At 69.0% G+C, this 25,821-nt stretch overlaps 8 protein-coding genes across 8 annotated transcripts; all 8 read right to left on the reverse strand.

The window, feature by feature from the left end:
• Positions 1-990: 990 nt before the first annotated feature.
• On the reverse strand, positions 991-3,364 carry LOC148053525 (uncharacterized). The gene is made up of 5 exons (XM_087776412.1): positions 3,215-3,364; positions 2,856-2,907; positions 2,678-2,732; positions 1,247-2,349; positions 991-1,135 (listed from the first exon to the last, which is right to left on the reverse strand). The coding sequence occupies exons 1-4, from the start codon at positions 3,362-3,364 to the stop codon at positions 1,266-1,268; spliced, it is 1,341 nt and encodes a 446-aa protein (XP_087632538.1). The 3' UTR covers positions 991-1,135; positions 1,247-1,265.
• A 1,045-nt stretch (positions 3,365-4,409) lies between these two features.
• LOC148053526 (uncharacterized) lies at positions 4,410-6,508 on the reverse strand. The gene is made up of 4 exons (XM_087776414.1): positions 6,359-6,508; positions 6,000-6,051; positions 5,822-5,876; positions 4,410-5,493 (listed from the first exon to the last, which is right to left on the reverse strand). The coding sequence occupies exons 1-4, from the start codon at positions 6,506-6,508 to the stop codon at positions 4,410-4,412; spliced, it is 1,341 nt and encodes a 446-aa protein (XP_087632540.1).
• On the reverse strand, positions 6,365-9,650 carry LOC148053527 (uncharacterized). Its single transcript, XM_087776415.1, has 7 exons — positions 9,501-9,650; positions 9,143-9,254; positions 8,965-9,019; positions 7,535-8,637; positions 7,030-7,236; positions 6,642-6,754; positions 6,365-6,541 (listed from the first exon to the last, which is right to left on the reverse strand). Exons 1-4 carry the CDS (start codon positions 9,648-9,650, stop codon positions 7,554-7,556), a joined length of 1,401 nt encoding a protein of 466 aa, XP_087632541.1. The 3' UTR covers positions 6,365-6,541; positions 6,642-6,754; positions 7,030-7,236; positions 7,535-7,553.
• Positions 9,651-10,695: 1,045 nt separating this feature from the next.
• Positions 10,696-12,794, reverse strand: LOC148053528 (uncharacterized). The gene is made up of 4 exons (XM_087776416.1): positions 12,645-12,794; positions 12,286-12,337; positions 12,108-12,162; positions 10,696-11,779 (listed from the first exon to the last, which is right to left on the reverse strand). Exons 1-4 carry the CDS (start codon positions 12,792-12,794, stop codon positions 10,696-10,698), a joined length of 1,341 nt encoding a protein of 446 aa, XP_087632542.1.
• Positions 12,795-13,839: 1,045 nt separating this feature from the next.
• Positions 13,840-15,937, reverse strand: LOC148053529 (uncharacterized). The gene is given in 5 exon segments (XM_087776417.1): positions 13,840-14,297; positions 14,300-14,922; positions 15,251-15,305; positions 15,429-15,480; positions 15,788-15,937. Coding segments are annotated over 5 exon segments (1,338 nt in total).
• A 1,045-nt stretch (positions 15,938-16,982) lies between these two features.
• LOC148053530 (uncharacterized) lies at positions 16,983-19,080 on the reverse strand. The gene is made up of 4 exons (XM_087776418.1): positions 18,931-19,080; positions 18,572-18,623; positions 18,394-18,448; positions 16,983-18,066 (listed from the first exon to the last, which is right to left on the reverse strand). The coding sequence occupies exons 1-4, from the start codon at positions 19,078-19,080 to the stop codon at positions 16,983-16,985; spliced, it is 1,341 nt and encodes a 446-aa protein (XP_087632544.1).
• On the reverse strand, positions 18,937-22,406 carry LOC148053531 (uncharacterized). Its single transcript, XM_087776419.1, has 7 exons — positions 22,345-22,406; positions 22,062-22,244; positions 21,526-21,755; positions 20,107-21,197; positions 19,602-19,808; positions 19,214-19,326; positions 18,937-19,113 (listed from the first exon to the last, which is right to left on the reverse strand). The coding sequence occupies exons 1-4, from the start codon at positions 22,366-22,368 to the stop codon at positions 20,126-20,128; spliced, it is 1,509 nt and encodes a 502-aa protein (XP_087632545.1). The 5' UTR covers positions 22,369-22,406; the 3' UTR covers positions 18,937-19,113; positions 19,214-19,326; positions 19,602-19,808; positions 20,107-20,125.
• Positions 22,407-23,256: 850 nt separating this feature from the next.
• On the reverse strand, positions 23,257-25,354 carry LOC148053532 (uncharacterized). Its single transcript, XM_087776420.1, has 4 exons — positions 25,205-25,354; positions 24,847-24,958; positions 24,669-24,723; positions 23,257-24,340 (listed from the first exon to the last, which is right to left on the reverse strand). The coding sequence occupies exons 1-4, from the start codon at positions 25,352-25,354 to the stop codon at positions 23,257-23,259; spliced, it is 1,401 nt and encodes a 466-aa protein (XP_087632546.1).
• Positions 25,355-25,821: the final 467 nt, after the last annotated feature.

Below are 25,821 nucleotides of genomic sequence, written 5' to 3' on the forward strand. Positions count from 1 at the left end.
CATCCCCCCCTTCCTTCTTCTTCCCCCAGTTCCTATACTGGGCATGACGCCCTATGGTATGGCATAGCCCTTGGGCCAGCCTGGGTCAGCCCCCCCGGCTGTGCCCCCTCCCAGCTCCTTGTGCACCGGGCAGAGCAGGGGAAGCTGAAAAGTCCGTGACTGGTGTAAGCTCTCCTCAGCAACAACCAAACCGTCAGTGTGTTATCACATTATTCTCATCCTGAATCCAAAACACAGCACTCTACCAGCCACTAAGAAGAAAATTAACTCTATCCCAGCTGAAACCAGGACACATCCGTAGCTCTTCCCTTGCCCACTGATGCAGTCACTCTGTCACAGCAGGCCACCAGGTTGGTCAGGCAGGACTTGCCCTGGGTGAAGCCGTGCTGGCTGTCCCGAATCAGCCCCCTGTCCTCCATGCGCCTTAGCGCAGCTTCTAGGAGGATCTGTGCCCTGATCTCCCCAGGCACAGAGCGGGGTCGGTCTCTTCTCCCCAGTAACAAGCAATGGGACGAGAGGGAATGGCCTCAAGCTGCGCCAGGGCAGGGTTAGGTTGGATATTAGGACAAGCTTCTTCACCAACAGCTCAGCCCCCGGCCCCAGGGGAAGGGGAGCGAGAGCTGGGGCTGCACCGCTGGCGCCGTGGGAGCGCTCCCCAAAGGCTCGTTGGAGGGCCGTTGGGAAACGAGGGAGAAGCAGGGACCTGGGGGGGAGCAGCTGGGGACACGGCAGCCCCCCCGGGGTGGCGATGAGGCACAGAGCGGCCCCAGCGCCTGTCCCCCCTGCCAGCACTGTCCCCGACATCCTCGTAGCCCTGGAGGTCCCTGCTCCCCCCGTCATGCAATAAACAAAGAGCTCTCGGGCATGGTTTTACGATGCCGCAGCTTTATTCTGATCCAGGCTTAGTTTCAGTGCCGGGTTCTCCGCCAAGGTCTCGCGATCCTGGGGAGAGCGCTCAGGGCTGCTCTCTGGGGTTCTCTGCTGCTGGAGGCCTCCGGAGATGACGGGCAGATCCTTGCTCCCTCCCAGCAGAGCACGAGGCGCTCGAGGGCTCCTCTTGGCCTTGCCCGTGCCCCGGGCTGTCCTTCGCATCTCTCGCCGTCATCCCAACGCTCCCAGACGGCCGCGGCTCGTCCTGCACAAACGCCTCCTGAGCAGCACAGCTTTGAGGGCCGCACAAGGCAGCCCAGTCCCGTCCCCAGCCTCCCGTGCCGGGCTCCCCCTGCCCACGCTCCCCCACTCCCACCTTTTCCTGCCGCGGCTCCTTACGCCTCCATGGCCGTGGTGTGGAAGAGCGCGTTGCCCCTTAAGCGGAGGCTGAACGGCAGCGTCTCGTCCCTCTCCACGGTGTCCTCGGGTTCCGAGCTCTCTCCTGCCCACAGCCAGTCCCAGTCGTCCCCGATGCTCCTCCGCACGCCGCTCTTCAGTCTGGACCAGGACTGCCGGATGCGCTGCAGAGCGACCTTCCACCCCGCGGCCTTGTACCCCACCCGGGGCAGGGGCTCCGTCCCAGCTCTCCGCAGCCGGTCCAGGATCGTAGGAGACGGGGGCTCTTGCCCTGAGGGCCGGGGCTGCGTGGGGTCTGTGGTGGGGACCGCGGTGGGGACAGACTCCTCCTGCCCCTCCGGCTGCAGGTCGGCACTGCTGGTGTCGTCGCATTCTGTGCGCGTCTGCCTCGCCGGAGGAGCCCTTGCGTCCTGCCGCGCCGGTCTCTTCTCTCCCTCCGGTGCTCCCCAGGCCCTGACGGTGGGGAGCAACGCCTGCGAGCTCTCGCTGGCCCCACAGCTCCTGGGCAGAGGCGCCTTGCAGATCTGGCAGCACCTCTCGGGGGCCATTTCGGGGAGCCGCTGCGTTATCTCCCACACGTAGACCGGCTCCCCGCCGATGGCCAGCTCAAAGCCCAGCCCCGTTTCCAGCTGCACGTCCTCCTCGTGCACCAGGATGTCGGCGGTGCGGAGGATGGCGGCCAGCACGGGCAGGTCCTGTTCTGCCGCGGACTGGCTGCGGTGCGGGCAGCTGCCCGTGAGGCATCGAGGGCACTGCAGGCAGACGGGGTATTCTTTCCTTATGGCTCCGCACTGGCTTAGAGTGCCGCTAGCCTGCGCTTCCTTCAGCTTTCCCAGCAGGTCGAGGCAGATCGGGGACACGTCCAGGGACTCCATCAGGGATCTGGCGAGCTCCTCCACGTTGGCGATGGAGGGCTGGTTCCTGAGGAGCCCCGAGCTGGTGCCGGCGCTGAAATTTCCAGCTCGCCCCGTGCCTCCTGTCTCCCCGGGGAGCTCACTTGCAGAGGCTGCTTCCCCGCTGCTGTTGCTTCCCCACCGTCCTCCTCCATGGGGCTTCCCCCACCTGCGGGGGGAAATCCCGGCTGGGCTGCGGGCGCTGCTGGGGACAGGATAGCCCCAGCACCCTCTCTCCACCTTCCGACCGACCGCGTGGTCCCCCAGCTGCCCGGAGCCAGCCCTGCCGGCTCTGGGATGCTCTGGGGCAGGAGGGCTTGGGGACCCGGGGCAAGCCCAGCCCAGCGGCAGCAGGCGCAGAGCGAGGGGCCGGGCGCCTTCCAGGCCGAGGAGAAAAGGGCCAGCCCAGGCCAGGGGCTGGGGCCCAGCGCTGGCGCCACGGGTGGGCTCTGTGGGAGGGGGTACGCGGGTGTCAGCAGAGGGCATTGCCTCCTTACCCTGCCTTCAGGCTCTGTGTCGACCCCTCCACGCCTTCCCAGGGGACGGCGGCTCCTGGCGGAGGAGGCAGAGGCAGAGTGAGCGAGGGCAGCCGTGGCGGGGGCTCCGGCTGCAATGGCCTCTCTCGGCCGGGAGCCGCTGCGGAGCCCGGGGCAGCTCTGGGACGGGGCTGCTCACCTATCGGGTCCTCCCTCTTGCTCCTCCAGCAGCTCTTCCCCGCGGAGGTCTCCTGCCCCCAGAAAGCCAGCCCCGGGTTAGTGCCGGGGGTCTCCCCCCAGCCAGGAGGGCCCCTGCCCAGGGAACAAGGACCCTGGCAAGGGCCACTGGAGTTACAGGGACAGGAGGGGCCCCGAGCCCGGTGCGCGAGCGGAGGTGGCTCGGTGGCTGCGGAGCAGGGACCTGGCTGGGCGGGCACTGGCCACTGTTCAGTGGTGCCTCCCAAAATGGGGCCCCTCCCCAGCGCCCCGGGGATGGGCTCTGCCCCGGGTCACCCCTGCCCAGGGAGTGTTTGGGGCGATGCCGAGACGGACCCCCACCTTGGCCTCGCCCTTGGGACACCAGGTCATGAAGATGCCCAGCCCCAGGATGGTCACCAAGGCGGGGACGCAGGGCAGCAGGAGCGTGCAGAGGCCCCAAAGGCTCAGGCTTGAGATGAAGAGCAGCGCCGTCAGCTTCCACTCCTCCATCTCGCCCAGGGAGCGCCAGCATCTCCAGAGCTTCTGCGTGACGAGGGGACGTGCAGTGGGGAGGCCGAGAAACCCGGCGAGATCCCCTGAGGGGAGGAGAGGTTGGGGTGACACCGCAGCACCCCGCTCCTACCTTCTTGCTTGCTTTTTTTGCCATCTCTGATGTGCTTTCCACACGCTTGCCCAGCTGCTCTCTTGCCCGCTGGCTCGCGCGCTGTCGAAGTGACGCACGGGCCTCCCCGAAACCTGCTAACATACGGCCACGTTTGTGATGCAACGGTGACGACACGTCGACACACAATGGCTGCCACAGCGACCCAGGGCTGAGCTGGTGCGGGAGACTGTGAAGCCATCAGGGAGCAGCCGCCCCAGAGAGCCCGTGCCGGGGTCTGGGGGGCAGCGCACCCCAGGCCATAGCCCAGGGCCTGCGGGGGAGCGGGCAGGGAAGGTCCCTCCGGGCCGCCCGCCTCCAGCCCTCGGCCGGGATGGGCCGCCGCGATGGCTACGTCGTCTTAACCAACCTTCTTGGGCCCCTCTTCCCTCCAGGGCTCTCCCTGCCCCGGGAGAAAGGCCTGGGCCCAGCCTGCAGCCTGCGGTCTGTGCCGCGGCCTCTCCGGAGCTGCAGCCGCTGCTCTGGGCCGAGTGGCCGCCGTTCTGCGCCGAGGGCCGGGCCGCCTGGGGGCTGCCCTGGTTGGGGCTGCCCAGCGGGTAGTCTCCTCTTGGCCACCCTAGGAGGGAGAAGGGCACACAGAAGCCATGTGGCTATCTGCTGGAACAGCTCCCCGGGGGCCAAAGGGACCACAGCTCGCAGGCAGTCAACAATTTGGACTCAGTCGCGCTCCTGTTTAACAGCCCCATCCAAGACATCGCATCTCTCGCCGCCATCCCAACGCTCCCAGACGGCCGCGGCTCGTCCTGCACAATCACCTCCCGAACAGCACAGCTTCGAGGGCCGCACAAGGCAGCCCAGTCCCGTCCCCAGCCTCCCGTGCCGGGCTCCCCCTGCCCACGCTCCCCCGCGCCCACCTTTTCCTGCCGCGGCTCCTTACGCCTCCATGTCCGTGCTGTGGAAGAGCGCGTTGCCCCTTAAGCGGAGGCTGAACGGCAGCGTCTCGTCCCTCTCCACGGTGTCCTCGGGTTCCGAGCTCTCTCCTGCCCACAGCCAGTCCCAGTCGTCCCCAATGCTCCTCCGCACGCCGCTCTTCAGTCTGGACCAGGACTGCCGGATGCGCTGCAGAGCGACCTTCCACCCCGCGGCCTTGTACCCCACCCGGGGCAGGGGCTCCGTCCCAGCTCTCCGCAGCCGGTCCAGGATCGTAGGAGACGGGGGCTCTTGCCCTGAGGGCCGGGGCTGCGTGGGGTCTGTGGTGGGGACCGCGGTGGGGACAGACTCCTCCTGCCCCTCCGGCTGCAGGTCGGCACTGCTGGTGTCGTCGCGGTCTGTGCGCGTCTGCCTCGCCGGAGGAGCCCTTGCGTCCTGCCGCGCCGGTCTCTTCTCCCCCTCCGGTGCTCCCCAGGCCCTGACGGTGGGGAGCAACGCCTGCGAGCTCTCGCTGGCCCCACAGCTCCTGGGCAGAGGCGCCTTGCAGATCTGGCAGCACCTCTCGGGGGCCATTTCGGGGAGCCGCTGCGCTCTCTCCCACACGTAGAGCGGCTCCCCGCCGATGGCCAGCTCAAAGCCCAGCCCCATTTCCAGCTGCACATCCTCCTCGTGCACCAGGATGTCGGCGGTGCGGAGGATGGCGGCCAGCACGGGCAGGTCCTGTTCTGCCGCGGGCTGGCTGCGGTGCGGGCAGCTGCCCGTGAGGCATCGAGGGCACTGCAGGCAGACGGGGTATTCTTTCCGTATGGCTCCGCACTGGCTTAGAGTGCCGCTAGCCTGCGCTTCCTTCAGCTTTCCCAGCAGGTCGAGGCAGATCGGGGACACGTCCAGGGACTCCATCAGGGATCTGGCGAGCTCCTCCACATTGGTGACGGAGGGCTGGTTCCTGAGGAGCCCCGAGCTGGTGCCGGCACTGAAATTTCCAGCTCGCCCCGTGCCTCCTGTCTCCCCGGGGAGGTCACTTGCAGAGGCTGCTTCCCCGCTGCTGTTGCTTCCCCACCGTCCTCCTCCATGGGGCTTCCCCCACCTGCGGGGGGAAATCCCGGCTGGGCTGCGGGCGCTGCTGGGGACAGGATAGCCCCAGCACCCTCTCTCCACCTTCCGACCGACCGCGTGGTCCCCCAGCTGCCCGGAGCCAGCCCTGCCGGCTCTGGGATGCTCTGGGGCAGGAGGGCTTGGGGACCCGGGGCAAGCCCAGCCCAGCGGCAGCAGGCGCAGAGCGAGGGGCCGGGCGCCTTCCAGGCCGAGGAGAAAAGGGCCAGCCCAGGCCAGGGGCTGGGGCCCAGCGCTGGCGCCACGGGTGGGCTCTGTGGGAGGGGGTACGCGGGTGTCAGCAGAGGGCATTGCCTCCTTACCCTGCCTTCAGGCTCTGTGTCGACCCCTCCACGCCTTCCCAGGGGACGGCGGCTCCTGGCGGAGGAGGCAGAGGCAGAGTGAGCGAGGGCAGCCGTGGCGGGGGCTCCGGCTGCAATGGCCTCTCTCGGCCGGGAGCCGCTGCGGAGCCCGGGGCAGCTCTGGGACGGGGCTGCTCACCTATCGGGTCCTCCCTCTTGCTCCTCCAGCAGCTCTTCCCCGCGGAGGTCTCCTGCCCCCAGAAAGCCAGCCCCGGGTTAGTGCCGGGGGTCTCCCCCCAGCCAGGAGGGCCCCTGCCCAGGGAACAAGGACCCTGGCAAGGGCCACTGGAGTTACAGGGACAGGAGGGGCCCCGAGCCCGGTGCGCGAGCGGAGGTGGCTCGGTGGCTGCGGAGCAGGGACCTGGCTGGGCGGGCACTGGCCACTGTTCAGTGGTGCCTCCCAAAATGGGGCCCCTCCCCAGCGCCCCGGGGATGGGCTCTGCCCCGGGTCACCCCTGCCCAGGGAGTGTTTGGGGCGATGCCGAGACGGACCCCCACCTTGGCCTCGCCCTTGGGACACCAGGTCATGAAGATGCCCAGCCCCAGGATGGTCACCAAGGCGGGGACGCAGGGCAGCAGGAGCGTGCAGAGGCCCCAAAGGCTCAGGCTTGAGATGAAGAGCAGCGCCGTCAGCTTCCACTCCTCCATCTCGCCCAGGGAGCGCCAGCATCTCCAGAGCTTCTGCGTGACGAGGGGACGTGCAGTGGGGAGGCCGAGAAACCCGGCGAGATCCCCTGAGGGGAGGAGAGGTTGGGGTGACACCGCAGCACCCCGCTCCTACCTTCTTGCTTGCTTTTTTTGCCATCTCTGATGTGCTTTCCACACGCTTGCCCAGCTGCTCTCTTGCCCGCTGGCTCGCGCGCTGTCGAAGTGACGCACGGGCCTCCCCGAAACCTGCTAACATACGGCCACGTTTGTGATGCAACGGTGACGACACGTCGACACACAATGGCTGCCACAGCGACCCAGGGCTGAGCTGGTGCGGGAGACTGTGAAGCCATCAGGGAGCAGCCGCCCCAGAGAGCCCGTGACGGGGTCTGGGGGGCAGCGCACCCCAGGCCATAGCCCAGGGCCTGCGGGGGAGCGGGCAGGGAAGGTCCCTCCGGGCCGCCCGCCTCCAGCCCTCGGCCGGGATGGGCCGCCGCGATGGCTACGTCGTCTTAACCAACCTTCTTGGGCCCCTCTTCCCTCCAGGGCTCTCCCTGCCCCGGGAGAAAGGCCTGGGCCCAGCCTGCAGCCTGCGGTCTGTGCCGCGGCCTCTCCGGAGCTGCAGCCGCTGCTCTGGGCCGAGTGGCCGCCGTTCTGCGCCGAGGGCCGGGCCGCCTGGGGGCTGCCCTGGTTGGGGCTGCCCAGCGGGTAGTCTCCTCTTGGCCACCCTAGGAGGGAGAAGGGCACACAGAAGCCATGTGGCTATCTGCTGGAACAGCTCCCCGGGGGCCAAAGGGACCACAGCTCGCAGGCAGTCAACAATTTGGACTCAGTCGCGCTCCTGTTTAACAGCCCCATCCAAGACATCGCATCTCTCGCCGCCATCCCAACGCTCCCAGACGGCCGCGGCTCGTCCTGCACAATCACCTCCCGAACAGCACAGCTTCGAGGGCCGCACAAGGCAGCCCAGTCCCGTCCCCAGCCTCCCGTGCCGGGCTCCCCCTGCCCACGCTCCCCCGCGCCCACCTTTTCCTGCCGCGGCTCCTTACGCCTCCATGTCCGTGCTGTGGAAGAGCGCGTTGCCCCTTAAGCGGAGGCTGAACGGCAGCGTCTCGTCCCTCTCCACGGTGTCCTCGGGTTCCGAGCTCTCTCCTGCCCACAGCCAGTCCCAGTCGTCCCCGATGCTCCTCCGCACGCCGCTCTTCAGTCTGGACCAGGACTGCCGGATGCGCTGCAGAGCGACCTTCCACCCCGCGGCCTTGTACCCCACCCGGGGCAGGGGCTCCGTCCCAGCTCTCCGCAGCCGGTCCAGGATCGTAGGAGACGGGGGCTCTTGCCCTGAGGGCCGGGGCTGCGTGGGGTCTGTGGTGGGGACCGCGGTGGGGACAGACTCCTCCTGCCCCTCCGGCTGCAGGTCGGCACTGCTGGTGTCGTCGCGGTCTGTGCGCGTCTGCCTCGCCGGAGGAGCCCTTGCGTCCTGCCGCGCCGGTCTCTTCTCCCCCTCCGGTGCTCCCCAGGCCCTGACGGTGGGGAGCAACGCCTGCGAGCTCTCGCTGGCCCCACAGCTCCTGGGCAGAGGCGCCTTGCAGATCTGGCAGCACCTCTCGGGGGCCATTTCGGGGAGCCGCTGCGCTCTCTCCCACACGTAGACCGGCTCCCCGCCGATGGCCAGCTCAAAGCCCAGCCCCATTTCCAGCTGCACATCCTCCTCGTGCACCAGGATGTCGGCGGTGCGGAGGATGGCGGCCAGCACGGGCAGGTGCTGTTCTGCCGCGGGCTGGCTGCGGTGCGGGCAGCTGCCCGTGAGGCATCGAGGGCACTGCAGGCAGACGGGGTATTCTTTCCGTATGGCTCCGCACTGGCTTAGAGTGCCGCTAGCCTGCGCTTCCTTCAGCTTTCCCAGCAGGTCGAGGCAGATCGGGGACACGTCCAGGGACTCCATCAGGGATCTGGCGAGCTCCTCCACATTGGTGACGGAGGGCTGGTTCCTGAGGAGCCCCGAGCTGGTGCCGGCACTGAAATTTCCAGCTCGCCCCGTGCCTCCTGTCTCCCCGGGGAGGTCACTTGCAGAGGCTGCTTCCCCGCTGCTGTTGCTTCCCCACCGTCCTCCTCCATGGGGCTTCCCCCACCTGCGGGGGAAATCCCGGCTGGGCTGCGGGCGCTGCTGGGGACAGGATAGCCCCAGCACCCTCTCTCCACCTTCCGACCGACCGCGTGGTCCCCCAGCTGCCCGGAGCCAGCCCTGCCGGCTCTGGGATGCTCTGGGGCAGGAGGGCTTGGGGACCCGGGGCAAGCCCAGCCCAGCGGCAGCAGGCGCAGAGCGAGGGGCCGGGCGCCTTCCAGGCCGAGGAGAAAAGGGCCAGCCCAGGCCAGGGGCTGGGGCCCAGCGCTGGCGCCACGGGTGGGCTCTGTGGGAGGGGGTACGCGGGTGTCAGCAGAGGGCATTGCCTCCTTACCTTGCCTTCAGGCTCTGTGTCGACCCCTCCACGCCTTCCCAGGGGACGGCGGCTCCTGGCGGAGGAGGCAGAGGCAGAGTGAGCGAGGGCAGCCGTGGCGGGGGCTCCGGCTGCAATGGCCTCTCTCGGCCGGGAGCCGCTGCGGAGCCCGGGGCAGCTCTGGGACGGGGCTGCTCACCTATCGGGTCCTCCCTCTTGCTCCTCCAGCAGCTCTTCCCCGCGGAGGTCTCCTGCCCCCAGAAAGCCAGCCCCGGGTTAGTGCCGGGGGTCTCCCCCAGCCAGGAGGGCCCCTGCCCAGGGAACAAGGACCCTGGCAAGGGCCACTGGAGTTACAGGGACAGGAGGGGCCCCGAGCCCGGTGCGCGAGCGGAGGTGGCTCGGTGGCTGCGGAGCAGGGACCTGGCTGGGCGGGCACTGGCCACTGTTCAGTGGTGCCTCCCAAAATGGGGCCCCTCCCCAGCGCCCCGGGGATGGGCTCTGCCCCGGGTCACCCCTGCCCAGGGAGTGTTTGGGGCGATGCCGAGACGGACCCCCACCTTGGCCTCGCCCTTGGGACACCAGGTCATGAAGATGCCCAGCCCCAGGATGGTCACCAAGGCGGGGACGCAGGGCAGCAGGAGCGTGCAGAGGCCCCAAAGGCTCAGGCTTGAGATGAAGAGCAGCGCCGTCAGCTTCCACTCCTCCATCTCGCCCAGGGAGCGCCAGCATCTCCAGAGCTTCTGCGTGACGAGGGGACGTGCAGTGGGGAGGCCGAGAAACCCGGCGAGATCCCCTGAGGGGAGGAGAGGTTGGGGTGACACCGCAGCACCCCGCTCCTACCTTCTTGCTTGCTTTTTTTGCCATCTCTGATGTGCTTTCCACACGCTTGCCCAGCTGCTCTCTTGCCCGCTGGCTCGCGCGCTGTCGAAGTGACGCACGGGCCTCCCCGAAACCTGCTAACATACGGCCACGTTTGTGATGCAACGGTGACGACACGTCGACACACAATGGCTGCCACAGCGACCCAGGGCTGAGCTGGTGCGGGAGACTGTGAAGCCATCAGGGAGCAGCCGCCCCAGAGAGCCCGTGACGGGGTCTGGGGGGCAGCGCACCCCAGGCCATAGCCCAGGGCCTGCGGGGGAGCGGGCAGGGAAGGTCCCTCCGGGCCGCCCGCCTCCAGCCCTCGGCCGGGATGGGCCGCCGCGATGGCTACGTCGTCTTAACCAACCTTCTTGGGCCCCTCTTCCCTCCAGGGCTCTCCCTGCCCCGGGAGAAAGGCCTGGGCCCAGCCTGCAGCCTGCGGTCTGTGCCGCGGCCTCTCCGGAGCTGCAGCCGCTGCTCTGGGCCGAGTGGCCGCCGTTCTGCGCCGAGGGCCGGGCCGCCTGGGGGCTGCCCTGGTTGGGGCTGCCCAGCGGGTAGTCTCCTCTTGGCCACCCTAGGAGGGAGAAGGGCACACAGAAGCCATGTGGCTATCTGCTGGAACAGCTCCCCGGGGGCCAAAGGGACCACAGCTCGCAGGCAGTCAACAATTTGGACTCAGTCGCGCTCCTGTTTAACAGCCCCATCCAAGACATCGCATCTCTCGCCGCCATCCCAACGCTCCCAGACGGCCGCGGCTCGTCCTGCACAATCACCTCCCGAACAGCACAGCTTCGAGGGCCGCACAAGGCAGCCCAGTCCCGTCCCCAGCCTCCCGTGCCGGGCTCCCCCTGCCCACGCTCCCCCGCGCCCACCTTTTCCTGCCGCGGCTCCTTACGCCTCCATGTCCGTGCTGTGGAAGAGCGCGTTGCCCCTTAAGCGGAGGCTGAACGGCAGCGTCTCGTCCCTCTCCACGGTGTCCTCGGGTTCCGAGCTCTCTCCTGCCCACAGCCAGTCCCAGTCGTCCCCAATGCTCCTCCGCACGCCGCTCTTCAGTCTGGACCAGGACTGCCGGATGCGCTGCAGAGCGACCTTCCACCCCGCGGCCTTGTACCCCACCCGGGGCAGGGGCTCCGTCCCAGCTCTCCGCAGCCGGTCCAGGATCGTAGGAGACGGGGGCTCTTGCCCTGAGGGCCGGGGCTGCGTGGGGTCTGTGGTGGGGACCGCGGTGGGGACAGACTCCTCCTGCCCCTCCGGCTGCAGGTCGGCACTGCTGGTGTCGTCGCGGTCTGTGCGCGTCTGCCTCGCCGGAGGAGCCCTTGCGTCCTGCCGCGCCGGTCTCTTCTCCCCCTCCGGTGCTCCCCAGGCCCTGACGGTGGGGAGCAACGCCTGCGAGCTCTCGCTGGCCCCACAGCTCCTGGGCAGAGGCGCCTTGCAGATCTGGCAGCACCTCTCGGGGGCCATTTCGGGGAGCCGCTGCGCTCTCTCCCACACGTAGACCGGCTCCCCGCCGATGGCCAGCTCAAAGCCCAGCCCCATTTCCAGCTGCACATCCTCCTCGTGCACCAGGATGTCGGCGGTGCGGAGGATGGCGGCCAGCACGGGCAGGTGCTGTTCTGCCGCGGGCTGGCTGCGGTGCGGGCAGCTGCCCGTGAGGCATCGAGGGCACTGCAGGCAGACGGGGTATTCTTTCCTTATGGCTCCGCACTGGCTTAGAGTGCCGCTAGCCTGCGCTTCCTTCAGCTTTCCCAGCAGGTCGAGGCAGATCGGGGACACGTCCAGGGACTCCATCAGGGATCTGGCGAGCTCCTCCACATTGGTGACGGAGGGCTGGTTCCTGAGGAGCCCCGAGCTGGTGCCGGCACTGAAATTTCCAGCTCGCCCCGTGCCTCCTGTCTCCCCGGGGAGGTCACTTGCAGAGGCTGCTTCCCCGCTGCTGTTGCTTCCCCACCGTCCTCCTCCATGGGGCTTCCCCCACCTGCGGGGGGAAATCCCGGCTGGGCTGCGGGCGCTGCTGGGGACAGGATAGCCCCAGCACCCTCTCTCCACCTTCCGACCGACCGCGTGGTCCCCCAGCTGCCCGGAGCCAGCCCTGCCGGCTCTGGGATGCTCTGGGGCAGGAGGGCTTGGGGACCCGGGGCAAGCCCAGCCCAGCGGCAGCAGGCGCAGAGCGAGGGGCCGGGCGCCTTCCAGGCCGAGGAGAAAAGGGCCAGCCCAGGCCAGGGGCTGGGGCCCAGCGCTGGCGCCACGGGTGGGCTCTGTGGGAGGGGGTACGCGGGTGTCAGCAGAGGGCATTGCCTCCTTACCCTGCCTTCAGGCTCTCTGTCGACCCCTCCACGCCTTCCCAGGGGACGGCGGCTCCTGGCGGAGGAGGCAGAGGCAGAGTGAGCGAGGGCAGCCGTGGCGGGGGCTCCGGCTGCAATGGCCTCTCTCGGCCGGGAGCCGCTGCGGAGCCCGGGGCAGCTCTGGGACGGGGCTGCTCACCTATCGGGTCCTCCCTCTTGCTCCTCCAGCAGCTCTTCCCCGCGGAGGTCTCCTGCCCCCAGAAAGCCAGCCCCGGGTTAGTGCCGGGGGTCTCCCCCCAGCCAGGAGGGCCCCTGCCCAGGGAACAAGGACCCTGGCAAGGGCCACTGGAGTTACAGGGACAGGAGGGGCCCCGAGCCCGGTGCGCGAGCGGAGGTGGCTCGGTGGCTGCGGAGCAGGGACCTGGCTGGGCGGGCACTGGCCACTGTTCAGTGGTGCCTCCCAAAATGGGGCCCCTCCCCAGCGCCCCGGGGATGGGCTCTGCCCCGGGTCACCCCTGCCCAGGGAGTGTTTGGGGCGATGCCGAGACGGACCCCCACCTTGGCCTCGCCCTTGGGACACCAGGTCATGAAGATGCCCAGCCCCAGGATGGTCACCAAGGCGGGGACGCAGGGCAGCAGGAGCGTGCAGAGGCCCCAAAGGCTCAGGCTTGAGATGAAGAGCAGCGCCGTCAGCTTCCACTCCTCCATCTCGCCCAGGGAGCGCCAGCATCTCCAGAGCTTCTGCGTGACGAGGGGACGTGCAGTGGGGAGGCCGAGAAACCCGGCGAGATCCCCTGAGGGGAGGAGAGGTTGGGGTGACACCGCAGCACCCCGCTCCTACCTTCTTGCTTGCTTTTTTTGCCATCTCTGATGTGCTTTCCACACGCTTGCCCAGCTGCTCTCTTGCCCGCTGGCTCGCGCGCTGTCGAAGTGACGCACGGGCCTCCCCGAAACCTGCTAACATACGGCCACGTTTGTGATGCAACGGTGACGACACGTCGACACACAATGGCTGCCACAGCGACCCAGGGCTGAGCTGGTGCGGGAGACTGTGAAGCCATCAGGGAGCAGCCGCCCCAGAGAGCCCGTGACGGGGTCTGGGGAGGAGCGCACCCCAGGCCATAGCCCAGGGCCTGCGGGGGAGCGGGCAGGGAAGGTCCCTCCGGGCCGCCCGCCTCCAGCCCTCGGCCGGGATGGGCCGCCGCGATGGCTACGTCATCTTAACCAACCTTCTTGGGCCCCTCTTCCCTCCAGGGCTCTCCCTGCCCCGGGAGAAAGGCCTGGGCCCAGCCTGCAGCCTGCGGTCTGTGCCGCGGCCTCTCCGGAGCTGCAGCCGCTGCTCTGGGCCGAGTGGCCGCCGTTCTGCGCCGAGGGCCGGGCCGCCTGGGGGCTGCCCTGGTTGGGGCTGCCCAGCGGGTAGTCTCCTCTTGGCCACCCTAGGAGGGAGAAGGGCACACAGAAGCCATGTGGCTATCTGCTGGAACAGCTCCCCGGGGGCCAAAGGGACCACAGCTCGCAGGCAGTCAACAATTTGGACTCAGTCGCGCTCCTGTTTAACAGCCCCATCCAAGACATCGCATCTCTCGCCGCCATCCCAACGCTCCCAGACGGCCGCGGCTCGTCCTGCACAATCACCTCCCGAACAGCACAGCTTCGAGGGCCGCACAAGGCAGCCCAGTCCCGTCCCCAGCCTCCCGTGCCGGGCTCCCCCTGCCCACGCTCCCCCGCGCCCACCTTTTCCTGCCGCGGCTCCTTACGCCTCCATGTCCGTGCTGTGGAAGAGCGCGTTGCCCCTTAAGCGGAGGCTGAACGGCAGCGTCTCGTCCCTCTCCACGGTGTCCTCGGGTTCCGAGCTCTCTCCTGCCCACAGCCAGTCCCAGTCGTCCCCAATGCTCCTCCGCACGCCGCTCTTCAGTCTGGACCAGGACTGCCGGATGCGCTGCAGAGCGACCTTCCACCCCGCGGCCTTGTACCCCACCCGGGGCAGGGGCTCCGTCCCAGCTCTCCGCAGCCGGTCCAGGATCGTAGGAGACGGGGGCTCTTGCCCTGAGGGCCGGGGCTGCGTGGGGTCTGTGGTGGGGACCGCGGTGGGGACAGACTCCTCCTGCCCCTCCGGCTGCAGGTCGGCACTGCTGGTGTCGTCGCGGTCTGTGCGCGTCTGCCTCGCCGGAGGAGCCCTTGTGTCCTGCCGCGCCGGTCTCTTCTCCCCTCCGGTGCTCCCCAGGCCCTGACGGTGGGGAGCAACGCCTGCGAGCTCTCGCTGGCCCCACAGCTCCTGGGCAGAGGCGCCTTGCAGATCTGGCAGCACCTCTCGGGGGCCATTTCGGGGAGCCGCTGCGCTCTCTCCCACACGTAGAGCGGCTCCCCGCCGATGGCCAGCTCAAAGCCCAGCCCCATTTCCAGCTGCACATCCTCCTCGTGCACCAGGATGTCGGCGGTGCGGAGGATGGCGGCCAGCACGGGCAGGTGCTGTTCTGCCGCGGGCTGGCTGCGGTGCGGGCAGCTGCCCGTGAGGCATCGAGGGCACTGCAGGCAGACGGGGTATTCTTTCCGTATGGCTCCGCACTGGCTTAGAGTGCCGCTAGCCTGCGCTTCCTTCAGCTTTCCCAGCAGGTCGAGGCAGATCGGGGACACGTCCAGGGACTCCATCAGGGATCTGGCGAGCTCCTCCACATTGGTGACGGAGGGCTGGTTCCTGAGGAGCCCCGAGCTGGTGCCGGCACTGAAATTTCCAGCTCGCCCCGTGCCTCCTGTCTCCCCGGGGAGGTCACTTGCAGAGGCTGCTTCCCCGCTGCTGTTGCTTCCCCACCGTCCTCCTCCATGGGGCTTCCCCCACCTGCGGGGGGAAATCCCGGCTGGGCTGCGGGCGCTGCTGGGGACAGGATAGCCCCAGCACCCTCTCTCCACCTTCCGACCGACCGCGTGGTCCCCCAGCTGCCCGGAGCCAGCCCTGCCGGCTCTGGGATGCTCTGGGGCAGGAGGGCTTGGGGACCCGGGGCAAGCCCAGCCCAGCGGCAGCAGGCGCAGAGCGAGGGGCCGGGCGCCTTCCAGGCCGAGGAGAAAAGGGCCAGCCCAGGCCAGGGGCTGGGGCCCAGCGCTGGCGCCACGGGTGGGCTCTGTGGGAGGGGGTACGCGGGTGTCAGCAGAGGGCATTGCCTCCTTACCTTGCCTTCAGGCTCTGTGTCGACCCCTCCACGCCTTCCCAGGGGACGGCGGCTCCTGGCGGAGGAGGCAGAGGCAGAGTGAGCGAGGGCAGCCGTGGCGGGGGCTCCGGCTGCAATGGCCTCTCTCGGCCGGGAGCCGCTGCGGAGCCCGGGGCAGCTCTGGGACGGGGCTGCTCACCTATCGGGTCCTCCCTCTTGCTCCTCCAGCAGCTCTTCCCCGCGGAGGTCTCCTGCCCCCAGAAAGCCAGCCCCGGGTTAGTGCCGGGGGTCTCCCCCCAGCCAGGAGGGCCCCTGCCCAGGGAACAAGGACCCTGGCAAGGGCCACTGGAGTTACAGGGGCAGGAGGGGCCCCGAGCCCGGTGCGCGAGCGGAGGTGGCTCGGTGGCTGCGGAGCAGGGACCTGGCTGGGTGGGCACTGGCCACTGTTCAGTGGTGCCTCCCAAAATGGGGCCCCTCCCCAGCGCCCCGGGGATGGGCTCTGCCCCGGGTCACCCCTGCCCAGGGAGTGTTTGGGGCGATGCCGAGACGGACCCCCACCTTGGCCTCGCCCTTGGGACACCAGGTCATGAAGATGCCCAGCCCCAGGATGGTCACCAAGGCGGGGACGCAGGGCAGCAGGAGCGTGCAGAGGCCCCAAAGGCTCAGGCTTGAGATGAAGAGCAGCGCCGTCAGCTTCCACTCCTCCATCTCGCCCAGGGAGCGCCAGCATCTCCAGAGCTTCTGCGTGACGAGGGGACGTGCAGTGGGGAGGCCGAGAAACCCGGCGAGATCCCCTGAGGGGAGGAGAGGTTGGGGTGACACCGCAGCACCCCGCTCCTACCTTCTTGCTTGCTTTTTTTGCCATCTCTGATGTGCTTTCCACACGCTTGCCCAGCTGCTCTCTTGCCCGCTGGCTCGCGCGCTGTCGAAGTGACGCACGGGCCTCCCCGAAACCTGCTAACATACGGCCACGTTTGTGATGCAACGGTGACGACACGTCGACACACAATGGCTGCCACAGCGACCCAGGGCTGAGCTGGTGCGGGAGACTGTGAAGCCATCAGGGAGCAGCCGCCCCAGAGAGCCCGTGACGGGGTCTGGGGGGCAGCGCACCCCAGGCCATAGCCCAGGGCCTGCGGGGGAGCGGGCAGGGAAGGTCCCTCCGGGCCGCCCGCCTCCAGCCCTCGGCCGGGATGGGCCGCCGCGATGGCTACGTCGTCTTAACCAACCTTCTTGGGCCCCTCTTCCCTCCAGGGCTCTCCCTGCCCCGGGAGAAAGGCCTGGGCCCAGCCTGCAGCCTGCGGTCTGTGCCGCGGCCTCTCCGGAGCTGCAGCCGCTGCTCTGGGCCGAGTGGCCGCCGTTCTGCGCCGAGGGCCGGGCCGCCTGGGGGCTGCCCTGGTTGGGGCTGCCCAGCGGGTAGTCTCCTCTTGGCCACCCTAGGAGGGAGAAGGGCACACAGAAGCCATGTGGCTATCTGCTGGAACAGCTCCCCGGGGGCCAAAGGGACCACAGCTCGCAGGCAGTCAACAATTTGGACTCAGTCGCGCTCCTGTTTAACAGCCCCATCCAAGACATCGCATCTCTCGCCGCCATCCCAACGCTCCCAGACGGCCGCGGCTCGTCCTGCACAATCACCTCCCGAACAGCACAGCTTCGAGGGCCGCACAAGGCAGCCCAGTCCCGTCCCCAGCCTCCCGTGCCGGGCTCCCCCTGCCCACGCTCCCCCGCGCCCACCTTTTCCTGCCGCGGCTCCTTACGCCTCCATGTCCGTGCTGTGGAAGAGCGCGTTGCCCCTTAAGCGGAGGCTGAACGGCAGCGTCTCGTCCCTCTCCACGGTGTCCTCGGGTTCCGAGCTCTCTCCTGCCCACAGCCAGTCCCAGTCGTCCCCAATGCTCCTCCGCACGCCGCTCTTCAGTCTGGACCAGGACTGCCGGATGCGCTGCAGAGCGACCTTCCACCCCGCGGCCTTGTACCCCACCCGGGGCAGGGGCTCCGTCCCAGCTCTCCGCAGCCGGTCCAGGATCGTAGGAGACGGGGGCTCTTGCCCTGAGGGCCGGGGCTGCGTGGGGTCTGTGGTGGGGACCGCGGTGGGGACAGACTCCTCCTGCCCCTCCGGCTGCAGGTCGGCACTGCTGGTGTCGTCGCGGTCTGTGCGCGTCTGCCTCGCCGGAGGAGCCCTTGCATCCTGCCGCGCCGGTCTCTTCTCCCCCTCCGGTGCTCCCCAGGCCCTGACGGTGGGGAGCAACGCCTGCGAGCTCTCGCTGGCCCCACAGCTCCTGGGCAGAGGCGCCTTGCAGATCTGGCAGCACCTCTCGGGGGCCATTTCGGGGAGCCGCTGCGCTCTCTCCCACACGTAGACCGGCTCCCCGCCGATGGCCAGCTCAAAGCCCAGCCCCATTTCCAGCTGCACATCCTCCTCGTGCACCAGGATGTCGGCGGTGCGGAGGATGGCGGCCAGCACGGGCAGGTGCTGTTCTGCCGCGGGCTGGCTGCGGTGCGGGCAGCTGCCCGTGAGGCATCGAGGGCACTGCAGGCAGACGGGGTATTCTTTCCGTATGGCTCCGCACTGGCTTAGAGTGCCGCTAGCCTGCGCTTCCTTCAGCTTTCCCAGCAGGTCGAGGCAGATCGGGGACACGTCCAGGGACTCCATCAGGGATCTGGCGAGCTCCTCCACATTGGTGACGGAGGGCTGGTTCCTGAGGAGCCCCGAGCTGGTGCCGGCACTGAAATTTCCAGCTCGCCCCGTGCCTCCTGTCTCCCCGGGGAGGTCACTTGCAGAGGCTGCTTCCCCGCTGCTGTTGCTTCCCCACCGTCCTCCTCCATGGGGCTTCCCCCACCTGCGGGGGAAATCCCGGCTGGGCTGCGGGCGCTGCTGGGGACAGGATAGCCCCAGCACCCTCTCTCCACCTTCCGACCGACCGCGTGGTCCCCCAGCTGCCCGGAGCCAGCCCTGCCGGCTCTGGGATGCTCTGGGGCAGGAGGGCTTGGGGACCCGGGGCAAGCCCAGCCCAGCGGCAGCAGGCGCAGAGCGAGGGGCCGGGCGCCTTCCAGGCCGAGGAGAAAAGGGCCAGCCCAGGCCAGGGGCTGGGGCCCAGCGCTGGCGCCACGGGTGGGCTCTGTGGGAGGGGGTACGCGGGTGTCAGCAGAGGGCATTGCCTCCTTACCCTGCCTTCAGGCTCTCTGTCGACCCCTCCACGCCTTCCCAGGGGACGGCGGCTCCTGGCGGAGGAGGCAGAGGCAGAGTGAGCGAGGGCAGCCGTGGCGGGGGCTCCGGCTGCAATGGCCTCTCTCGGCCGGGAGCCGCTGCGGAGCCCGGGGCAGCTCTGGGACGGGGCTGCTCACCTATCGGGTCCTCCCTCTTGCTCCTCCAGCAGCTCTTCCCCGCGGAGGTCTCCTGCCCCCAGAAAGCCAGCCCCGGGTTAGTGCCGGGGGTCTCCCCCCAGCCAGGAGGGCCCCTGCCCAGGGAACAAGGACCCTGGCAAGGGCCACTGGAGTTACAGGGACAGGAGGGGCCCCGAGCCCGGTGCGCGAGCGGAGGTGGCTCGGTGGCTGCGGAGCAGGGACCTGGCTGGGCGGGCACTGGCCACTGTTCAGTGGTGCCTCCCAAAATGGGGCCCCTCCCCAGCGCCCCGGGGATGGGCTCTGCCCCGGGTCACCCCTGCCCAGGGAGTGTTTGGGGCGATGCCGAGACGGACCCCCACCTTGGCCTCGCCCTTGGGACACCAGGTCATGAAGATGCCCAGCCCCAGGATGGTCACCAAGGCGGGGACGCAGGGCAGCAGGAGCGTGCAGAGGCCCCAAAGGCTCAGGCTTGAGATGAAGAGCAGCGCCGTCAGCTTCCACTCCTCCATCTCGCCCAGGGAGCGCCAGCATCTCCAGAGCTTCTGCGTGACGAGGGGACGTGCAGTGGGGAGGCCGAGAAACCCGGCGAGATCCCCTGAGGGGAGGAGAGGTTGGGGTGACACCGCAGCACCCCGCTCCTACCTTCTTGCTTGCTTTTTTTGCCATCTCTGATGTGCTTTCCACACGCTTGCCCAGCTGCTCTCTTGCCCGCTGGCTCGCGCGCTGTCGAAGTGACGCACGGGCCTCCCCGAAACCTGCTAACATACGGCCACGTTTGTGATGCAACGGTGACGACACGTCGACACACAATGGCTGCCACAGCGACCCAGGGCTGAGCTGGTGCGGGAGACTGTGAAGCCATCAGGGAGCAGCCACCCCAGAGAGCCCGTGACGGGGTCTGGGGGGCAGCGCACCCCAGGCCATAGCCCAGGGCCTGCGGGGGAGCGGGCAGGGAAGGTCCCTCCGGGCCGCCCGCCTCCAGCCCTCGGCCGGGATGGGCCGCCGCGATGGCTACGTCGTCTTAACCAACCTTCTTGGGCCCCTCTTCCCTCCAGGGCTCTCCCTGCCCCGGGAGAAAGGCCTGGGCCCAGCCTGCAGCCTGCGGTCTGTGCCGCGGCCTCTCCGGAGCTGCAGCCGCTGCTCTGGGCCGAGTGGCCGCCGTTCTGCGCCGAGGGCCGGGCCGCCTGGGGGCTGCCCTGGTTGGGGCTGCCCAGCGGGTAGTCTCCTCTTGGCCACCCTAGGAGGGAGAAGGGCACACAGAAGCCATGTGGCTATCTGCTGGAACAGCTCCCCGGGGGCCAAAGGGACCACAGCTCGCAGGCAGTCAACAATTTGGACTCAGTCGCGCTCCTGTTTAACAGCCCCATCCAAGACATCGCATCTCTCGCCGCCATCCCAACGCTCCCAGACGGCCGCGGCTCGTCCTGCACAATCACCTCCCGAACAGCACAGCTTCGAGGGCCGCACAAGGCAGCCCAGTCCCGTCCCCAGCCTCCCGTGCCGGGCTCCCCCTGCCCACGCTCCCCCGCGCCCACCTTTTCCTGCCGCGGCTCCTTACGCCTCCATGTCCGTGCTGTGGAAGAGCGCGTTGCCCCTTAAGCGGAGGCTGAACGGCAGCGTCTCGTCCCTCTCCACGGTGTCCTCGGGTTCCGAGCTCTCTCCTGCCCACAGCCAGTCCCAGTCGTCCCCGATGCTCCTCCGCACGCCGCTCTTCAGTCTGGACCAGGACTGCCGGATGCGCTGCAGAGCGACCTTCCACCCCGCGGCCTTGTACCCCACCCGGGGCAGGGGCTCCGTCCCAGCTCTCCGCAGCCGGTCCAGGATCGTAGGAGACGGGGGCTCTTGCCCTGAGGGCCGGGGCTGCGTGGGGACCGCGGTGGGGACAGACTCCTGCTGCCCCTCCGGCTGCAGGTCTGCACTGCTGGTGTCGTCGCAGTCTGTGCGCGTCTGCCTCGCCGGAGGAGCCCTTGCGTCCTGCCGCGCCGGTCTCTTCTCTCCCTCCGGTGCTCCCCAGGCCCTGACGGTGGGGAGCAACGCCTGCGAGCTCTCGCTGGCCCCACAGCTCCTGGGCAGAGGCACCTTGCAGATCTGGCAGCACCTCTCGGGGGCCATTTCGGGGAGCCGCTGCGCTCTCTCCCACACGTAGACCGGCTCCCCGCCGATGGCCAGCTCAAAGCCCAGCCCCATTTCCAGCTGCACATCCTCCTCGTGCACCAGGATGTCGGCGGTGCGGAGGATGGCGGCCAGCACGGGCAGGTGCTGTTCTGCCGCGGGCTGGCTGCGGTGCGGGCAGCTGCCCGTGAGGCATCGAGGGCACTGCAGGCAGACGGGGTATTCTTTCCGTATGGCTCCGCACTGGCTTAGAGTGCCGCTAGCCTGCGCTTCCTTCAGCTTTCCCAGCAGGTCGAGGCAGATCGGGGACACGTCCAGGGACTCCATCAGGGATCTGGCGAGCTCCTCCACATTGGTGACGGAGGGCTGGTTCCTGAGGAGCCCCGAGCTGGTGCCGGCACTGAAATTTCCAGCTCGCCCCGTGCCTCCTGTCTCCCCGGGGAGCTCACTTGCAGAGGCTGCTTCCCCGCTGCTGTTGCTTCCCCACCGTCCTCCTCCATGGGGCTTCCCCCACCTGCGGGGGGAAATCCCGGCTGGGCTGCGGGCGCTGCTGGGGACAGGATAGCCCCAGCACCCTCTCTCCACCTTCCGACCGACCGCGTGGTCCCCCAGCTGCCCGGAGCCAGCCCTGCCGGCTCTGGGATGCTCTGGGGCAGGAGGGCTTGGGGACCCGGGGCAAGCCCAGCCCAGCGGCAGCAGGCGCAGAGCGAGGGGCCGGGCGCCTTCCAGGCCGAGGAGAAAAGGGCCAGCCCAGGCCAGGGGCTGGGGCCCAGCGCTGGCGCCACGGGTGGGCTCTGTGGGAGGGGGTACGCGGGTGTCAGCAGAGGGCATTGCCTCCTTACCCTGCCTTCAGGCTCTGTGTCGACCCCTCCACGCCTTCCCAGGGGACGGCGGCTCCTGGCGGAGGAGGCAGAGGCAGAGTGAGCGAGGGCAGCCGTGGCGGGGGCTCCGGCTGCAATGGCCTCTCTCGGCCGGGAGCCGCTGCGGAGCCCGGGGCAGCTCTGGGACGGGGCTGCTCACCTATCGGGTCCTCCCTCTTGCTCCTCCAGCAGCTCTTCCCCGCGGAGGTCTCCTGCCCCCAGAAAGCCAGCCCCGGGTTAGTGCCGGGGGTCTCCCCCAGCCAGGAGGGCCCCTGCCCAGGGAACAAGGACCCTGGCAAGGGCCACTGGAGTTACAGGGGCAGGAGGGGCCCCGAGCCCGGTGCGCGAGCGGAGGTGGCTCGGTGGCTGCGGAGCAGGGACCTGGCTGGGCGGGCACTGGCCACTGTTCAGTGGTGCCTCCCAAAATGGGGCCCCTCCCCAGCGCCCCGGGGATGGGCTCTGCCCCGGGTCACCCCTGCCCAGGGAGTGTTTGGGGCGATGCCGAGACGGACCCCCACCTTGGCCTCGCCCTTGGGACACCAGGTCATGAAGATGCCCAGCCCCAGGATGGTCACCAAGGCGGGGACGCAGGGCAGCAGGAGCGTGCAGAGGCCCCAAAGGCTCAGGCTTGAGATGAAGAGCAGCGCCGTCAGCTTCCACTCCTCCATCTCGCCCAGGGAGCGCCAGCATCTCCAGAGCTTCTGCGTGACGAGGGGACGTGCAGTGGGGAGGCCGAGAAACCCGGCGAGATCCCCTGAGGGGAGGAGAGGTTGGGGTGACACCGCAGCACCCCGCTCCTACCTTCTTGCTTGCTTTTTTTGCCATCTCTGATGTGCTTTCCACACGCTTGCCCAGCTGCTCTCTTGCCCGCTGGCTCGCGCGCTGTCGAAGTGACGCACGGGCCTCCCCGAAACCTGCTAACATACGGCCACGTTTGTGATGCAACGGTGACGACACGTCGACACACAATGGCTGCCACAGCGACCCAGGGCTGAGCTGGTGCGGGAGACTGTGAAGCCATCAGGGAGCAGCCGCCCCAGAGAGCCCGTGACGGGGTCTGGGGGGCAGCGCACCCCAGGCCATAGCCCAGGGCCTGCGGGGGAGCGGGCAGGGAAGGTCCCTCCGGGCCGCCCGCCTCCAGCCCTCGGCCGGGATGGGCCGCCGCGATGGCTACGTCGTCTTAACCAACCTTCTTGGGCTCCTCTTCCCTCCAGGGCTCTCCCTGCCCCGGGAGAAAGGCCTGGGCCCAGCCTGCAGCCTGCGGTCTGTGCCGCGGCCTCTCCGGAGCTGCAGCCGCTGCTCTGGGCCGAGTGGCCGCCGTTCTGCGCCGAGGGCCGGGCCGCCTGGGGGCTGCCCTGGTTGGGGCTGCCCAGCGGGTAGTCTCCTCTTGGCCACCCTAGGAGGGAGAAGGGCACACAGAAGCCATGTGGCTATCTGCTGGAACAGCTCCCCGGGGGCCAAAGGGACCACAGCTCGCAGGCAGTCAACAATTTGGACTCAGTCGCGCTCCTGTTTAACAGCCCCATCCAAGACATCGCATCTCTCGCCGCCATCCCAACGCTCCCAGACGGCCGCGGCTCGTCCTGCACAATCACCTCCCGAACAGCACAGCTTCGAGGGCCGCACAAGGCAGCCCAGTCCCGTCCCCAGCCTCCCGTGCCGGGCTCCCCCTGCCCACGCTCCCCCGCGCCCACCTTTTCCTGCCGCGGCTCCTTACGCCTCCATGTCCGTGCTGTGGAAGAGCGCGTTGCCCCTTAAGCGGAGGCTGAACGGCAGCGTCTCGTCCCTCTCCACGGTGTCCTCGGGTTCCGAGCTCTCTCCTGCCCACAGCCAGTCCCAGTCGTCCCCGATGCATCTCCGCACGCCGCTCTTCAGTCTGGACCAGGACTGCCGGATGCGCTGCAGAGCGACCTTCCACCCCGCGGCCTTGTACCCCACCCGGGGCAGGGGCTCCGTCCCAGCTCTCCGCAGCCGGTCCAGGATCGTAGGAGACGGGGGCTCTTGCCCTGAGGGCCGGGGCTGCGTGGGGTCTGTGGTGGGGACCGCGGTGGGGACAGACTCCTCCTGCCCCTCCGGCTGCAGGTCGGCACTGCTGGTGTCGTCGCGGTCTGTGCGCGTCTGCCTCGCCGGAGGAGCCCTTGTGTCCTGCCGCGCCGGTCTCTTCTCCCCCTCCGGTGCTCCCCAGGCCCTGACGGTGGGGAGCAACGCCTGCGAGCTCTCGCTGGCCCCACAGCTCCTGGGCAGAGGCGCCTTGCAGATCTGGCAGCACCTCTCGGGGGCCATTTCGGGGAGCCGCTGCGTTATCTCCCACACGTAGACCGGCTCCCCGCCGATGGCCAGCTCAAAGCCCAGCCCCGTTTCCAGCTGCACGTCCTCCTCGTGCACCAGGATGTCGGCGGTGCGGAGGATGGCGGCCAGCACGGGCAGGTCCTGTTCTGCCGCGGGCTGGCTGCGGTGCGGGCAGCTGCCCGTGAGGCATCGAGGGCACTGCAGGCAGACGGGGTATTCTTTCCGTATGGCTCCGCACTGGCTTAGAGTGCCGCTAGCCTGCGCTTCCTTCAGCTTTCCCAGCAGGTCGAGGCAGATCGGGGACACGTCCAGGGACTCCATCAGGGATCTGGCGAGCTCCTCCACATTGGTGACGGAGGGCTGGTTCCTGAGGAGCCCCGAGCTGGTGCCGGCACTGAAATTTCCAGCTCGCCCCGTGCCTCCTGTCTCCCCGGGGAGCTCACTTGCAGAGGCTGCTTCCCCGCTGCTGTTGCTTCCCCACCGTCCTCCTCCATGGGGCTTCCCCCACCTGCGGGGGGAAATCCCGGCTGGGCTGCGGGCGCTGCTGGGGACAGGATAGCCCCAGCACCCTCTCTCCACCTTCCGACCGACCGCGTGGTCCCCCAGCTGCCCGGAGCCAGCCCTGCCGGCTCTGGGATGCTCTGGGGCAGGAGGGCTTGGGGACCCGGGGCAAGCCCAGCCCAGCGGCAGCAGGCGCAGAGCGAGGGGCCGGGCGCCTTCCAGGCCGAGGAGAAAAGGGCCAGCCCAGGCCAGGGGCTGGGGCCCAGCGCTGGCGCCACGGGTGGGCTCTGTGGGAGGGGGTACGCGGGTGTCAGCAGAGGGCATTGCCTCCTTACCCTGCCTTCAGGCTCTGTGTCGACCCCTCCACGCCTTCCCAGGGGACGGCGGCTCCTGGCGGAGGAGGCAGAGGCAGAGTGAGCGAGGGCAGCCGTGGCGGGGGCTCCGGCTGCAATGGCCTCTCTCGGCCGGGAGCCGCTGCGGAGCCCGGGGCAGCTCTGGGACGGGGCTGCTCACCTATCGGGTCCTCCCTCTTGCTCCTCCAGCAGCTCTTCCCCGCGGAGGTCTCCTGCCCCCAGAAAGCCAGCCCCGGGTTAGTGCCGGGGGTCTCCCCCAGCCAGGAGGGCCCCTGCCCAGGGAACAAGGACCCTGGCAAGGGCCACTGGAGTTACAGGGACAGGAGGGGCCCCGAGCCCGGTGCGCGAGCGGAGGTGGCTCGGTGGCTGCGGAGCAGGGACCTGGCTGGGCGGGCACTGGCCACTGTTCAGTGGTGCCTCCCAAAATGGGGCCCCTCCCCAGCGCCCCGGGGATGGGCTCTGCCCCGGGTCACCCCTGCCCAGGGAGTGTTTGGGGCGATGCCGAGACGGACCCCCACCTTGGCCTCGCCCTTGGGACACCAGGTCATGAAGATGCCCAGCCCCAGGATGGTCACCAAGGCGGGGACGCAGGGCAGCAGGAGCGTGCAGAGGCCCCAAAGGCTCAGGCTTGAGATGAAGAGCAGCGCCGTCAGCTTCCACTCCTCCATCTCGCCCAGGGAGCGCCAGCATCTCCAGAGCTTCTGCGTGACGAGGGGACGTGCAGTGGGGAGGCCGAGAAACCCGGCGAGATCCCCTGAGGGGAGGAGAGGTTGGGGTGACACCGCAGCACCCCGCTCCTACCTTCTTGCTTGCTTTTTTTGCCATCTCTGATGTGCTTTCCACACGCTTGCCCAGCTGCTCTCTTGCCCGCTGGCTCGCGCGCTGTCGAAGTGACGCACGGGCCTCCCCGAAACCTGCTAACATACGGCCACGTTTGTGATGCAACGGTGACGACACGTCGACACACAATGGCTGCCACAGCGACCCAGGGCTGAGCTGGTGCGGGAGACTGTGAAGCCATCAGGGAGCAGCCGCCCCAGAGAGCCCGTGCCGGGGTCTGGGGGGCAGCGCACCCCAGGCCATAGCCCAGGGCCTGCGGGGGAGCGGGCAGGGAAGGTCCCTCCGGGCCGCCCGC

Source organism: Nipponia nippon, unplaced genomic scaffold (assembly GCF_047370975.1).
Source record: "Nipponia nippon isolate SJK-2023a ecotype South Korea unplaced genomic scaffold, ASM4737097v1 scaffold_4, whole genome shotgun sequence".
NCBI classification, from domain to species: Eukaryota; Metazoa; Chordata; class Aves; order Pelecaniformes; family Threskiornithidae; genus Nipponia; species Nipponia nippon.

Coding starts and splice junctions, on each gene's coding strand:
- LOC148053525 (XM_087776412.1), bottom strand. CDS start 3,364: ATGGAGGAGTGGAAGCTGACGGCGCTGCTCTTCATCTCAAGCCTGAGC. Junction 2,908..3,214: donor GTCCCAAGGGCGAGGCCAAG/GTGGGGGTCCGT, acceptor TTCTGGGGGCAG/GAGACCTCCGCGGGGAAGAG. Junction 2,733..2,855: donor CAAGAGGGAGGACCCGATAG/GTGAGCAGCCCC, acceptor CTCCTCCGCCAG/GAGCCGCCGTCCCCTGGGAA.
- LOC148053526 (XM_087776414.1), bottom strand. CDS start 6,508: ATGGAGGAGTGGAAGCTGACGGCGCTGCTCTTCATCTCAAGCCTGAGC. Junction 6,052..6,358: donor GTCCCAAGGGCGAGGCCAAG/GTGGGGGTCCGT, acceptor TTCTGGGGGCAG/GAGACCTCCGCGGGGAAGAG. Junction 5,877..5,999: donor CAAGAGGGAGGACCCGATAG/GTGAGCAGCCCC, acceptor CTCCTCCGCCAG/GAGCCGCCGTCCCCTGGGAA.
- LOC148053527 (XM_087776415.1), bottom strand. CDS start 9,650: ATGGAGGAGTGGAAGCTGACGGCGCTGCTCTTCATCTCAAGCCTGAGC. Junction 9,020..9,142: donor CAAGAGGGAGGACCCGATAG/GTGAGCAGCCCC, acceptor CTCCTCCGCCAG/GAGCCGCCGTCCCCTGGGAA. Junction 8,638..8,964: donor ACACAGAGCCTGAAGGCAAG/GTAAGGAGGCAA, acceptor TTTCCCCCGCAG/GTGGGGGAAGCCCCATGGAG.
- LOC148053528 (XM_087776416.1), bottom strand. CDS start 12,794: ATGGAGGAGTGGAAGCTGACGGCGCTGCTCTTCATCTCAAGCCTGAGC. Junction 12,338..12,644: donor GTCCCAAGGGCGAGGCCAAG/GTGGGGGTCCGT, acceptor TTCTGGGGGCAG/GAGACCTCCGCGGGGAAGAG. Junction 12,163..12,285: donor CAAGAGGGAGGACCCGATAG/GTGAGCAGCCCC, acceptor CTCCTCCGCCAG/GAGCCGCCGTCCCCTGGGAA.
- LOC148053530 (XM_087776418.1), bottom strand. CDS start 19,080: ATGGAGGAGTGGAAGCTGACGGCGCTGCTCTTCATCTCAAGCCTGAGC. Junction 18,624..18,930: donor GTCCCAAGGGCGAGGCCAAG/GTGGGGGTCCGT, acceptor TTCTGGGGGCAG/GAGACCTCCGCGGGGAAGAG. Junction 18,067..18,393: donor ACAGAGAGCCTGAAGGCAGG/GTAAGGAGGCAA, acceptor TTTCCCCCGCAG/GTGGGGGAAGCCCCATGGAG.
- LOC148053531 (XM_087776419.1), bottom strand. CDS start 22,368: ATGGCAAAAAAAGCAAGCAAGAAG. Junction 22,245..22,344: donor CAAAAAAAGCAAGCAAGAAG/GTAGGAGCGGGG, acceptor CTCGTCACGCAG/AAGCTCTGGAGATGCTGGCG. Junction 21,756..22,061: donor GTCCCAAGGGCGAGGCCAAG/GTGGGGGTCCGT, acceptor TTCTGGGGGCAG/GAGACCTCCGCGGGGAAGAG.
- LOC148053532 (XM_087776420.1), bottom strand. CDS start 25,354: ATGGAGGAGTGGAAGCTGACGGCGCTGCTCTTCATCTCAAGCCTGAGC. Junction 24,959..25,204: donor GTCCCAAGGGCGAGGCCAAG/GTGGGGGTCCGT, acceptor TTCCCTGGGCAG/GGGCCCTCCTGGCTGGGGGA. Junction 24,341..24,668: donor ACACAGAGCCTGAAGGCAGG/GTAAGGAGGCAA, acceptor TTCCCCCCGCAG/GTGGGGGAAGCCCCATGGAG.